This window comes from Cuculus canorus, chromosome 2 (assembly GCF_017976375.1).
Source record: "Cuculus canorus isolate bCucCan1 chromosome 2, bCucCan1.pri, whole genome shotgun sequence".
Taxonomy (NCBI): domain Eukaryota; kingdom Metazoa; phylum Chordata; class Aves; order Cuculiformes; family Cuculidae; genus Cuculus; species Cuculus canorus.
The window spans coordinates 151,044,836-151,059,207 of NC_071402.1; the positions used below are offsets into that span (position 1 = coordinate 151,044,836).

General features: G+C 42.1%; 1 protein-coding gene across 2 annotated transcripts in view; it reads right to left on the minus strand.

Moving 5' to 3' along the window:
* Positions 1 to 2,285: 2,285 nt before the first annotated feature.
* DNAJB6 (DnaJ heat shock protein family (Hsp40) member B6) overlaps positions 2,286 to 14,372 on the minus strand; it is a 67,459-nt gene continuing 55,372 nt past the window's right edge. Inside the window, exons 9-10 of one of the 2 annotated variants that reach the window (XM_054057192.1) lie at positions 12,368 to 12,574; positions 2,286 to 3,888 (exon numbers count right to left, since the gene is read on the minus strand). In XM_054057192.1, the coding sequence (XP_053913167.1) occupies positions 3,806 to 3,888; positions 12,368 to 12,574 (290 nt within the window). In that variant the 3' untranslated portion in view covers positions 2,286 to 3,805. Of the gene's footprint in view, positions 3,889 to 7,887; positions 12,575 to 14,372 lie in introns of those variants that run through there. The other variant, XM_054057191.1, reaches the window with a different exon arrangement.

Sequence of the window (14,372 nt, forward strand, 5' to 3'; positions counted from 1 at the left end):
GGAGCAGGATTGCACATGAAAGAAGAAAACAGATCTGAAACGCAGGAAGGACTAACCTGTGCATCCCAGGAATAACTGTCCTGTGCTACTGGCACACCAAATGAAGGAAAAAAATGGAATGAATGCATTTCTGTAGAGACAGAATAGAACAATGACATTCAATACAGCAACAAGCTAATCCCACTACTTGATAGGCACTGGTTTGGTAGCACGTCTAGGAACATTCCAGAAGAACAAGTAGGTGTAAGTCACACATTTCAGGTGTGGTTGGGAGAACATGCAGTTTAGTGCTTCCCTGATGACTACTATACATTTTCCATATAGCTGACTCTCTTCAGAAGTGTCTTTTCATTGTGTTATTTCAAAAAATACATACAAAGGGTCATGAAACAGTTCTGAAATCTGTGGAAAAAATCAAGTCTTCATAAAGGCAGCTAAGCTGGCAGATAAAAACTGAGGTGTTTGTTACCTGTAGAAGTAGGATTTACAGGTCTGCTAGCTGCCCACGGAGGTGGGAGCAGCAGCCAGCAGAGACTGAGCAAAAACTTGAAAAATATATATTTATCATTTTGACACCTACGCTCTCTGAGATCATTTATTTAGGCTCAAAGTGTTGCCAAACCTTAGTTCAAAGAGCAGACTGTGCACATCTCTAAAAGGTGTGGAGAAAGAACTGAATTTAACCCATTTTCATAGGGGCAGCTTCCAAGTGAGGAGCAGGAACCCTTATCTGTCCATATTTTGCTTGTTTGCAATTGTGTCCCACCATTTTAAGATAAGACTGCTTTGTTTTCACTGTATCATTTTAATTATACTGTTACTCAACTCACTGTTTGTTTTCTACCAGAATAATTTAATTTTCTTCTGGGATACTTAAAGGGGATCAAAACCACTTTGGGTCTTTGAGCCCAGGTATCTGCTCTGCAAAGAATTATTTTGCAATACATTTTATAAATCACGTCAGGTCTGTATTTAAACTTGCTCAGTTTCTGTCCTCAGCTCTTCCAAGAAGTGTTGTAGGATGGTCAGGAATCTTTCTCCAACTTGCACAATACATTTATTCATAGTCATTCTTGGGCCAGTATCACCTGTTATCAGTTGTGGTGTCTCACACCCACCTGCATTTTTCCTAGCCCAACACATACTTTAAGTAACCGTATCGTCATGCAGCCTTCACCTTTGGCAGATGGATGCACAGGGATACAAAGATTTCATATATGTGCCGGCTCATACATTTGTGGCAGACGTGGCACCAGATCCAGGCGGTCCTGCAAGCAGCATACCCACGTAAGCAGGACGCTACACCCAGGCTGCTTCACGCTGCTCAGTTAAGCAGTCACCTTTCAGTTAAAATCCAGAAATAATAAGGCTGAGAGAATTATGTTCAATGGCCATGGGCCCACATTTCTTAATTTCTGGGCAAGCTTGGGCAGATTCTAGGTAGTTATAGGAAAGATGATGCCCATGGTTCCCTTCTCTGGGGCCTCTGTGTTTCCCAGGTGTTTCTCTGCACAGGAAACACAGGACGTAGGAACTCAACTTCAAGCTTGCCAGCACCTTTCCAGTGGGATAAGGATGCTCTTGGTAAGATGAGCTTCTGTACTGATTTAGAGCCTATCTTCACGTCTCCTATGTAATTACTGCTCTATTCTCCTTCAAGTCTAACACAGGGATCAGAGTCAAAAAAATATTCACGCACCAAATCCCGGTCTGCTCTAGCTCTTCAAGGCACATTCTCGATCCAGAGCCACTCTGTCCCACGACGTTCGGCTGCTCACAGCATAGGGACAGCCTGGGGAGATCAGCCCTACACTGGTACCACCTCTCCCTTCCTACATCTCTCCTGTTTTTCCAAAGCACATACCATTTTTCCAACAAATGAGGAGCACTAGTAGGTTAAAATCGGCTATGTACCAGGGAGAACTTCTCCCAGAGTACAGAAAGCGTACTAAATGGGATGCAAGTCAAACTGTTGTTTATTATCTATGATGAACGCTCCTTGCATGGCAAATTTGCAAGCTCTGTTTGACATATACACTCCTTAAGGTGATGTTTCCAGCCAGAAAGAACCCTCATTTTCCAGTATCAGCCATTTGACACAGGGGCTGTATCAGCTTGCTCATGGATTTAGCAAAAGGAAAAGCTTGGTATGCTTCTGGGTGTTTTGTGAATGCAGACTCTCCACTTCAGGCTTTGAGCACAAACTTTACTTGAAACTAAACGTGAACCACTGAGGCCAACTGTAGTTTGCAGCACAGTGCAAGAGGACAAAGTATAAAGGAGAATTTTCTTTATTTTAAAATATTAGTAACACTGCACAAAACAGAAAAAAAGTGGTGCTTAAGTGACAGAAAACCAGTACTCAGTCTTATTTCATATTAACCATAATTTAAATCCCCTAACAGAGTTCATGTACGGCTATGTGTTTGCACAGGGTTACATTGGGTAATGTAAGCATTTGAAGCTAAACCATTCAGATACCAGAGACAACAGAATTTGTTACATCAAACCATGCTAGAATGCAGACTTGATTTTTTCGTTTAGCTTCTTCCTTACACCATTATATGCATTTCTACATCTTTTAAACATTAGGGTGAGTGAGTTTCTCCAGAACTGTGGACTTTCAATATTGCCAGGTTTAAGTCTGTTCCATCAACAACATATCGTCAAGAGGAAGACAAATAAAAACCCAGAACAAAATCATAAGCTGCTAACTCCTACCTGGATGGAGTTTAAAAAGAGGAAGCAACAGACTGACAAGAAACATGCAGGTAAAAGGCAATGGAGGGCTCTGTACAAACTAAAAGGTTACGAGAAGCAATGTGTCATGCACATGAGACAGGTATGGGAAGCAAGGAAGTAATCTTGTCAGAAAATACATATTCCTTTTAAATTGAAGACATCTTTTCAAGCTAAAAAAAATCAGTCCTGCAATGAAACCGATGCAAAATGCTTTCATACACGAAGGTGTAAGTTCTTTGCAGAAACAACTTGATAAAATCTTATATAGATGCTGAAAAAAGTCTTTGTTATTTAAAACCTACTCAGCAGAAACAAAGAGCAGTTTTGAAGTACCACTTGGATGATTTGTCTCTAGGTTCTGAAAATAACTTTTAAAATAAGGAATGATTTCACTAAATGATTCATCGGGAGTCAACTATGCTTAAGGAAATTGGTAGGAGAGCTTGCAGGAGACCATCATTGCACTAAGTTTCTTAAAATCAGAGGATATAACTTCATGATACAATTTAAAATGAATGAATATTTTAATAGCAGGGACAAACCTTTGCTGCCCAACTTGGGAAAAGAAAAAAAAAAAACCATAAAAATCACTCATTAATCTTGCACAAATTACCCTATAAGAGCTCACATCTCAATCCCATTCCCAATGACATGGGTGAATAGGACTCTTCTTTCAACACACCTGATGTTGATGCTGGAGTGACCAAATAGGCATTTGCACAACCCTTTAAATCCTACAAGACAAATAAACAAACACTAGACTAGAGTTGTTTTAGTCCCAGGGAAGGAAGAGGTAAGAAATTCTATAACGCTTTCCAATCTTCAACCATAACACTCTTCTAACCACGATCAGCCTTGTTCAAATTCCCTAACCTGACTGGCAAGAAAGCCACTCTGAGAAACTAAAAAGAATAACATAGTGCAATTTTAGTACAGTTTTAAATATGAGTCACTTCCTTGCTAGCTGTGAACAATCAAAAAAGATACACAAAAGAGGTGTGCTCAAATGTAACATTAAAGTTGTAGTTATTATAAAGGCATTGGCATAGCAGAGAAGTCCATTTTAGTAACTCCCTTTGGTTGACTTCTTCTTCTTCTGTTCCTCTCTCTGCTTCTGCTTCCTCCTCTTGCTGCCTTCTTTGTATCCTGAGGAAACATGGCTTGTAAAACACTATTCACAGCATTCATGGACTTTTCCTTCTAGCAAAAGCTCACGTTTTCTGAATGGTTTAAGGAAACTTAAAGAAAAGATCTGGCTTTCTAGAGTCTTTTTTTAAATGATCAGTTCTACTATAACCCCAGTTCTACCTTATCCCTTATACAGTATAGAAAGAAAACCAGCATCAATCTTTGAAGTTTGGAAAGCTCTAGAGAACTTTCAGAAGACTTCAAAGCCATTCAGGAAAAGCTTCAAAATTAGAGCACATGCAAAACCATAATAATCTTCAAAATGGGAGCAATAAATAAGACTTATATAGCAGGAGCTATTTAAGTACTGGCGTTTCCTGCTCACAGTAGTCAGAGTTACCACAATATTTGCATTTCCATTTTAAGACTACGAAATGCTGAGAGTCCTGAGTAAATAAGAAGGTGCTGAGTGTTTACCAATATGCACTTTATCTGTAGGTCATCAGCCTGCTCATGCTTAACTATGCACCACAGGTTATATTCTACTGCAGCTCCAATGGTGCATGGAAGCATTAAGTTCAAGCAACAACTCTTTGCTACGGGTTCAGTAGGCACAAGCTTCCAGCCATGTGATCATCATCCCAATGATTTTTTCCTCCCCACACAGGTGCCCGAAAAACAGTTCTTGCTCTGCATCACACCATTTCCTCCAAACTTGCAGTAAATTGTAACTTGCTAGCAGACTTGCTAGGGCAGTGAACTGTGCAGAACCAACACTCCATCTACCCAAGTGCACTTATAAATCGAAACTCAAAGCAAGCAAATGCTTTCCTCAGATAATCATTCTGTGATGCTTCGAGATAGCTGGAGGGATCTTTTTGCTCAGTAGTGCTCTGTCACCGGGAATCAACACTGTCCAGTGAACAGGGCCAGCATGGAGCAGAGGAGCCCCTGCAAGCCGGCTGAGAGGCAGAGCTGGGAGTCAGAGGAAAAGCCCAGGAAGGGCACAGTTCTGCCTGTCTGGAAATCTCGTTCTTTTCCCCATTTTGTCCACAGGCAGGCAGAAATGACCCTGAGGAAGCCGTGTCACCATTGCACCTTGTTCTCCATCAATTTAGCACCAATAGTGAAATTAAGATGGGAAAAGGAAGTGGTGAGAGGCCAGAGGAGTCTGAAGCCACGCTGTGGCTGACGCGTGCTCCAAATCGGAGATCCTCCCAAGCGCAATTAGGATCGTGCCCACAGCAGAACTGCAGTTCTTTGGTTTAAGACTTGGGGAAAACCAAGAGAGATAGCCTTTGGGCTAAAATCACTTGAGACACTATCAAAAGCTTGTGCGTTAGAGGAAATACACTCCCTTGTAGCAAAGGGGAACTTCCTAGGTTATCATTCTAGCTCCTACGCTGTATCAACAGCATGACTTCATCTTTTTGCAATCATCTGAGTCAAGAAGCAGGATATTTATTTAGAAATTTTGCCATAAGTGATTAGCCTGTGCAAAGTTAGAGTGGAAACCAGTTTTATTGTTTAAGAAAGAGAAAAACTGGCAGTGCTTTGCAGAATTGCAAATGACACTGTGTTTGCCTCCGACCCTGCCACCCTCCTGAGCAACAGTCATGTCCCCGGGGACACTGGGGGAACCTCTCCTCACTGAGAACTCCATACATGAAGTTTACCTCAATGTCAGTCCCTCGGTCACCTATACATTGTCAAAAATAGGATCCCTTGGCATTAATATACTGCTGTAAGGCACACATCTCAGAAGGGCTCAAGTATCTCTTTGCTTTTCCACAGAAGCCAATGGAGGCAGAAGAGACATGCTGACTCTTGAGAACCAGTCATCCAAGGGGTGTTATTCAAAGGATTCTTTCCTTTACTGGAGGGAAAAACAGCATCATATCAGCTGATCAGAACTAGTTCATGTAATAACTATGAAACATTAACATAGATATTTTGGGAAAGGATCATTAAACCCTAATAGGTTATTAGCTTCATAATTTTCTCATTTTTCACTCTCAAAACACTGCCAGTATTTCTAAAAGCCTTCCACATCCAGGCATGATTGCATTTGACATTGCTATTCTATAACATAATACTTTTTTCTTTTTGCAACAGTACATTTTCTTTAAATGTTTGAGATTTTGAAAGCAATCCTAGCAACTCCTTCTTAAAAATACTGTGAGTCAATATAAATTATGACTTGAAATGAATGCCACGTAATTCACTGTCTTATAAATGAAACAACTCAAATGTTAAAATAATATGGTATGAAGATATTTAGGCATTTGACAACATGGTCTCCTACCAGCCTCTGGAATGATAAGGGTGAAAAGTGGAAATCTTTCAAGTGTTATCACTGACACGCAGAAACAGATTGGCCAAAGTAGGAGATAACGCATGAATACAGAGTATTGCTCAAGAGAAAATTGCCAGGTCTTTTCTGTTTCAAGCCTGCTGTGAAATATAATTTCACTCTTGATGATTTCCTTTTCTGTCCCCACCTAAGAAGAAAGGATAGGTCAAACTCTGTTGGTCTGTTAGCTCCAATGATGCTATGCTGAGTGATAATAGGACATGGACCTGCTGGAGCGAATTCAGAGGAGGGTCACAAAGATAGTCAGGAGGCTGGAACACCTCCCCTGTGAAGAAAGGCTGAGAGAGTTGGGATCGTTCAGCCAGGAGAAAGAAGAGAAGGCTCTGGGGATACCTTACAGCAGCCTTCCAGTACCTAGAGGGGGCCTACAGGAAAACTGGAGAGGGACTTTTTACAAGGTCATGTAGGGATAGAACAAGAGGTAATGGCTCTAAACTGAAAAAGATTAGATTTAGATTAGATATTAGGAAGAAATTTTTACTTTGAGGGTGGTGAGGCACTGGAACAGGTTGCCCAGGGAAGTTGTGGATGCCCCCTCCCTGAAGGTGTTCAAGGCCAGATTGGGTGAGGCTTTCAGCAACCTGATGCAGTGGAAGGTGTCCCTGCCTATGGCAGGGTGCTTGGAACTAGACACTCTTTAAGGTCCCATCCAATGAAAACCATTCTATGATTCCATGATCAGCCAAAAAAACTGATCCAAGAGAAGCAGCTTCTAACAAAAATAATAAATGCACACTAAAGATTCAATACTTCGGTGCTCACTTCACTTGAGTACTTCAATCAGCACAAATTAAAAGCTTGTTTAGCTGCCTTGGTTACAAGACTAGCCGCAAAGTCATGAGAGAAAAAAAAATCTGAATTAGAAAGCTATGGCCCCATTAGTGTTTGAATAATTTGCAGTGAACCCATGTCCTGGTGAGTTGCCAGCATCATAAGGCACTCATAGAAACTTTCCATAGTTAGTGCCTGGATGAGCTGGCTTCAGCCAAATAGTTCTGGCCTTGGAGAAGGGCTTTTCAAATTTCCACCCTTAGAAGCAATTGTTAGCCATCTACACTCTAGAAATGCATTTCAGGGTGAAGGGAGGATAAGTTGCTGAGAACTTCCCCAAGTTTTGACATCTGGAAAACCAATTGACTCAAACATAGATACATATTGCCCAGATTTGCTATATGGTTGCTTTTATCAGCTGTCAGGAGCAGAGATGGACAAAGCAAGAATCCACACCATTTGGAATTACACCTGGTTTACAAACTGGATAATTCTTGTCTGAAACAAACAATATCTGCTGACCCGCTCTTTCTGTTTCACCCTCTTCTATTCCACTCCCAAAACCATTAAAGCACAGAAGCTACTCTAGCTTTCATAAAGCAGCTGAAGGCTGAAACCAACTTCCAGTAACACTTAGTAGCAACTCCCTTAAGCACTCAGCAAGGACCAAAACAAATCAGGAAGCCTCTCTGCTCTGTCCCAGATTGTCTTTCCTTCTGGCTTTCTACTTCTCTGCCATCTGCACCTCCCAAAGTCACAGGTTTGTTCAGTCACTGACTATGAAGCTTGTCACATTCTTGTGTGGCAACTGCAAATGAGATATGCACATTGAGTGACTGATCCAAAGAAAAAATGTCCAGGAGTGTTGTCCTGGGGAAAACACTCCTACCCAACCCATTTGTGGTATCCTACTTGTTCCTGCCCTGCCTGACACCTGCCTGCTCTACCAGGATGCAGAGAGCAGCCATCGGTCTGTTCGACCTTCCTTCTGCCAGCACAGGAGAGCATAGGAGTCGGGAAACAAAGTGTTCAGTCACAACTGACGATTAACATGCAGCACTGCTGCTTCTCAACACACATCAGTCAGTAATAAAGGCCACGGACTGATTTTTATAGATCTCCTGCAAAAGTGAGCCTCCTCCCACTTTCAGGCTCTGAAGCACTGAGGCAGGGGATGGGAGGGATTCCTGCTTTCTGCTTAAGTTCCAGAGAAAATAGTTTTCAAGAGCTACTAACTTTTTGCTAAGACTGTGGCCCTTCTTCTTCCCTCCTTCAAAAGATGAAAGCAGTCAGGGCTCCAATATGCATGCAGAGCTTTAAGAGGGCAGTGGGACATGTGCAAGTTGGGTTCTGTAATACATTTCCGAATTTTCTGCTCTTAGAAATCTCTCTCTAATCAAAATAATAAATAGCAATGTCAAAGGCAGCTAGCTTACTCCTAGGTTGCAGCCACCATCTGTTCTTTGTGATTGACCACATTTGCATATGCCATTAGAAAAATTCATCCCAGATCACAGCTTCAGTATAATTTCATATATGTGACTCAATTTACAATTACAGCTTTACACTACACTTTCACATTCCCTCCTTTCAGCCTGAGCCACTGCCCAACACACACCATGATTTGACCTACTAATTCTCTCACCGCATCCATAGCTCCTGCCCATGCCACGGAGCATCACTGAGAGACAAACCACCTTTACATAAAGACCTGTGGTGACAAAACATCCCACCCTGTCTAGGTATGCCGCTCCACTGTTCAATTATCCACACTGTTAAATCCAAGGGGCGAGTTCTCCAGTTTCCCTGGCCAACCCAGTGATGTAATTCCAACTTTGATGTATTAGGGGACTGAAAAGCTTTAGCAACTTACTGGGGCCTTCTTTCACGCTTGCTCACCATAGTAGTTTCATTAACAATTCTGCCTAGAATTGCTACAAGAACATACCATGCCAGACACAACCTGCTATTAATTAAGGTAATACTATTCATTAAGGTAATACTATTACTGAATAGAGTCCAAAGCTTTACTCCCACATGGCAAGCAAAAGCTTGCAAGGCTACGCAGCCTTGGAAGCCCTGCCACGTGCAACCCAGACATCTTCAATGGGAAGTAAATGGGTAGCAGGATGCTCTTGTACTAGCAGCCAAAAAACCATGCGTGAATGCAGCTCTGGCTAAGCCAGGGAGCTACCAGCCAGCCTCCAAATCCACCAGCCAGTCTTCCCACTCTGCCCGCAGCAGAGTACAGCTGTCACCCTGTCCCACTCACACACAGTTACAGCCAGGGAATGTGGAACAAAGGAGAATGAACTCCCTCCCATCTCCACACCCCCAGCATTCCACACATATTAGATTTCAGCAGAAAACAGTGGCTTTTCCTTCCTTTCTCATTCCATTATATGCCCAAATACAAGCATGCAAGGGAATTGTCAAATAATTAGGTTGGATAACCAAGCATATCAATATTACTAGTTAGTAAAGTGTAATTCAGGAACTGTATGTCTGTAAAAAGAACAGAGACTGCATTAAAGATAAATTATAGTACAAACAGCTCAACTTTCCAGAAGAGGAATCCATGCCAGAAAGGGATCGAGATTAGTTAGTCTAGTTCTTTTAAAGTGTTTTTTTTCTTCAGGGATGCCAGTGGATGAAAATGCAGCAAAAATGAATTATTGATGTTGTAAGTTTTAGGTTAATGCAAGCAATTTCATTCCAAAGGAAGAGCAAACCTTGCAATATTATCTTGCAAATAATGATCTTTTATATCATGTATTTTTCAGTATTTTAATAACTTAACATTTCAACCATTCTTGCCAGATAAAGGTCAAAACTCTCAGATTCAGAGAAGTAGTTTTTTAGGAGTAGTTACTATTACCTCTACGATAAATGGCTGCAACCTCCAGTTCTCTGCTGGCATTAATACCACTTTGACACAGCTTGGATACCACCAGGTAGTCATACGTCACATGATCAGGGAGCATATTACTCGCAGTATCTGAATACTTATTAACAAATTGCTTGTTTGTAGGTAGAGAACTGTTTGAGATACGCAGTGACTTCAGAGCAAAAGAGGTGAAGTTTTATTCTAAAAGGCCATTATGAAACCAGGAACACTATGAAACCCAGAGAAATTTCTACTAAAACACAAAGTGTAAATGTTAGATGAAGAATGAAATTTAACTCTAGTTATTTTGTATTAAATACCTACTATAATGAGTGGAAATCCTGACTAGGGAGAGGATTCATCTCACTTCTGGATATCGGTTACCAGTCTAAATGAGTTGTACAGCCTTTCTCCTGGGTCACTATCAAGAGATGGCCACTTCCAGAGTGATTTCCAGCATGTAGTCAAGATGAAACCTATCCCCTTCTCCTTCATTTAAATTTGCTACAGACTTAAAAAATAAAACTCAAACATCCTCACTCTTAGAGCTGGGAAAAAGAAAACCGGTTCACTGCAGGTGAATCATTAATGACTGATGATTTGCTTGAGGTGCTCTAACTGGGACAAAGTCTGAAACTGCCACGCAATCTCACTGCCAAGTGCCGCACAGCAGCAGTGGCAAAACCATCCAGTTCAAGGTGGAATGGAGCCCAGTTTGTGGCCATTGAACTTAACTATTTTCCACTGAATTGAGTGGGCTTTGAACCAAGGCAGAAAGAGATGCTATTCTTTCCCAACGCTGGCCCATGTAAGCATGGCAGCTGTCGCCGTGGTCAATGAGAAGCCAAGTGGGAGCAAGTAAGTGGTCTATATAATTACAGAGCTGCGCTGGTGAGACCTGCTTGCTGGGCAAGGCAGTCAGCAGAGGTGAATATCCACGGAGGAAAAAGGCACTGTCGGGAACGGCTGATGCACAAACTTCCCAGGGAGGGATTAAGACACTCACGTAGGTTTTTATGACTGATTCGACCAGTCCTTCAGCAGCCCTGTCCATCAGAGGAACAGTAGGCAAAATATTTAAAGCAACAGTAAAATCTTACTCCAAACAAGTTTTCACCCTGAATCTTTTACGGTCAGTCACAATCTACTGGACAGGACTTTGTGACTGCATAAATACTGCTAGAAATTCATTTTAATTGCAGACTTGTGCATCCTGGAGCATAAATAGATTCACAGCAAAGTCCTAAGCAATCTTAAAAACTACTCCAAAAATCGCAAGGTGCATGTCAAACTCAGATGCTCTTTGGAAACGATTACTAAATACTATTATGATTGCAGGAGAACCTCAAGTCTCCAAATGCAGGGCCAAGGTTTTGTTTTGCCGGCTACAAATATGGGAGATACAACCTGTAACCCTTACATGGGACACCAGCCCAGAGGTTACATTCAGCATTCAGGCTCCTGTGGACAAATTTTTAAGTTTGGTTTGCTTTTTGGTTTTGTTTTTTTTTAAGAAAAGATTCAACTTAGTCATCCCGAAAGAGACAGAACTTCTAGCAACAATATAAGGAGGACATTTATCTGACTGTATGTTTTCAAGCTGTCACCCCATCTGATATCAGAAGACAGTGTTAGATTTAAAAGCTCATAAACATGGAAGAAGTTGATACAGCACTGGGAGTACAAGAGCACAAGTTTTGGGGTAAAGTGCATGTTTTTCATGCACTGTGTTGACACTGAGGAGCCTCATGTGCTTGCACTTCCCAGCACCAGAACCTCACCTAATTCAGCACTACTGAGAAGGGCCCTTGGCTTATGCATGGAAGTAGAAGAGCATCTTCCTGTTTCAGAAAAACCTGTCCTGGCAGTCCTGGATGATCTTTGACCACAGGTTCAAATTAAATCAAGTAGTTATGAGGACTCTGTTGTTCAAGATAGCCTCTGGACTACATTGCTGAAAATTACAGGAAATATACCAAAGGACTAATTAGTTCCAAAAATAACCAGGACAATTACCATGCTCTCGCGCTCACCTGAACAGTCTCAGCCCTCTCTGTTAGAATTAGGTGCCTAAAATTGCAGCTTCCAGAAATAATACCAAGTTGCTGAACTTCTCCTTTGGCAAAGAAGCCAAGCACAATTTAAATAAATGAATGCGCAAAATATTGTGATTAATCTCTAAAAGGCCTCAGTTTTGAGAACAAAGAGCATAGGTACTTTAGCAGCATAACAATATTCGCCCTGGATCCTTGAATACCCCAGGGCATTTGTGAATCTAGGCTAGATTAAATTGAAGAGCAGAGCTAAGGCAGGATGAAGGCACACAGGCTGCCCTTTATTATCTACAGGGAACTAACGTTAAGTCAAAACACAGCAGCAAACTGTTGCTCGGCTTTTTGGTTTTTCCTTTTGACTAGCTGATGCTTCCTTTTCTGCGCATTTCTCATCAACATGCTTGTGCACACCTGATAAATAAAACGGGGTCTCCAAGCTGCTCATAACGCGGCTTCTATCTTGTTCTTCCACCTCATCGCTATTATAATGATAGGCATATCTGGGGGAACTGGAAGGCTTGTGAGACTTCAGCAGGCGAGGGTTGGTTGGCTGGGAAGGCAAGGCGTGTTGTCCTCTCCGTCTGCACTCCTCGGCAAAGGCTTCTTCATCTGGCTCACCTGAAAAAGCAAAGTGTGAGAGAAGTCAGCTGCACCCAAAATGCTTACAATTTGCCTGGAAAAAAACCTCAAAACTTGGCTGGAAATTGCGTGTCACTAAACTACCGCCTTGGCTGTGGTTAGCTTTCAGATACCCCTATCTACAGACCAGGGAGTGTCCAAAGAAGAAAGCTCCACCACCGGCCACACTGGAGCCACCCAAAGAAGTCAGCTGGATAGGACAGCTCTGGTGCCACTGTTTCCTTTCTCCCAAAAGGCACAGCCGATGAGCTGAGCACATGGCCCTGGACAATATTTCTGTCCTTTTGCAGAGTTTGTCACCTCATCCCACCTCACCCGGACAGTTTGCCTAGGACAAGCTATAGGGGAAGGAGGGAGAAATATCCAAGCTGGCTACAGGGAGAGTGGGAGAAAAACAAAGCCAACATGGGTTCAGAGGGGCTGGATATTGGACATCCATAGATGGAAGGATGGTAGAGAAGCGTGAAAGATCACATGAAGATGGGAAATGGGGTTGAATATGTAAGAGGTGAGCACAGTCCAAGGGGCAAGGCAGGCATGCACAGCGAAGGTGAATGAACACAATGGAAATAAAATCCCAGTGTCTGCAAGAATTAATATGGAAGATGAGGTATTCCAGTCATACTCATGCTATTTCCAGATGACACTTCCCTTTGCTGCAGAAACTGTAAGAGTATTGGTGCTGCAAAGTAGAGAAATTTGCTACCATAACATAAAGAAAAACCAGCAAACCCACACATCGAAAAGCAAACAGTAAGGTAACAAATAAAAAAAGCCAATCAAAGACATTCAACAGGGAAAATAGTAAGAAAAAAACAAAATAAAGAGTGAGAAGAAAGGCGTGTACTACATTTGTCTCTTAAAGGCTTCTTAAAGTTTCATTAATTCAATTACTTAAGTACTTTTAATAGAGCTGATGAAATACGGCGTCATTTTATTTGCATCAAAAGTGGTGTGTCACATTCTGGAAGTTTTTCCTGGGATGTGCCCGGCATCAGCTGCTTAGGGAGGGGTGTGTGCTCTCAGCTAATGCGTATGCTCTTAGTTCATGGCTGAAAAATGCTTTGAAGATGGAAAAAGCACCACGTATGCAGTAAGGAACAAGAACAGTAATACCCGCTTCATTGTGTGCACCAAACCACCGAAGGTTTCAAACAGAACAGGTTTCATGGTCTTTACCTTGTAATTGTGCATGGGGAGAAGCTTCTGAGGGCATGAGGAAAAGGAGGCAAGGTATGTTTAAAAAGTCATTTCACAGAGCAATGCGGCACTTGAGGTCTAGCAAGAGAAGACTCCAACCCATGCCTCACATCGCCCCACCGTGCATTTGAGCACCTGATGTGCATGGATATTACATAGAAGTCCCATCTTCCTGAGCTGTTAGAGGCCAGTTTTCCCCCAGCAACACTCACGCTTTTTTACCCTGGGGTGTCCTGCACTTCCAAAGGCACAAACAAATGAGACAGAAACACAAGTGACGGTAACAACAAGGATTTCTGCATTTAGACACCACTTGCCTACATCATACCAATGTGAAATTCTGGGGGTGCGGTCCTCTTTGCAGGAGGTGAGGGCTGGCAGGACAGCTTTTTCCCCCCTCACATGGGGCACGGCACTTCAGGTACAAGAGTCAGCGGGCAAGGAAAAGCTCAGAAAACACTGGATGCAGAACTACCAGCATTTTTCTATGGGAAAGGCTAGAGGATTTTACATGCTATACAAACAGCACTGAAGCATGTAGCAGTCTATAGAAGAAGCCTATAAAATGCCAAGAGTT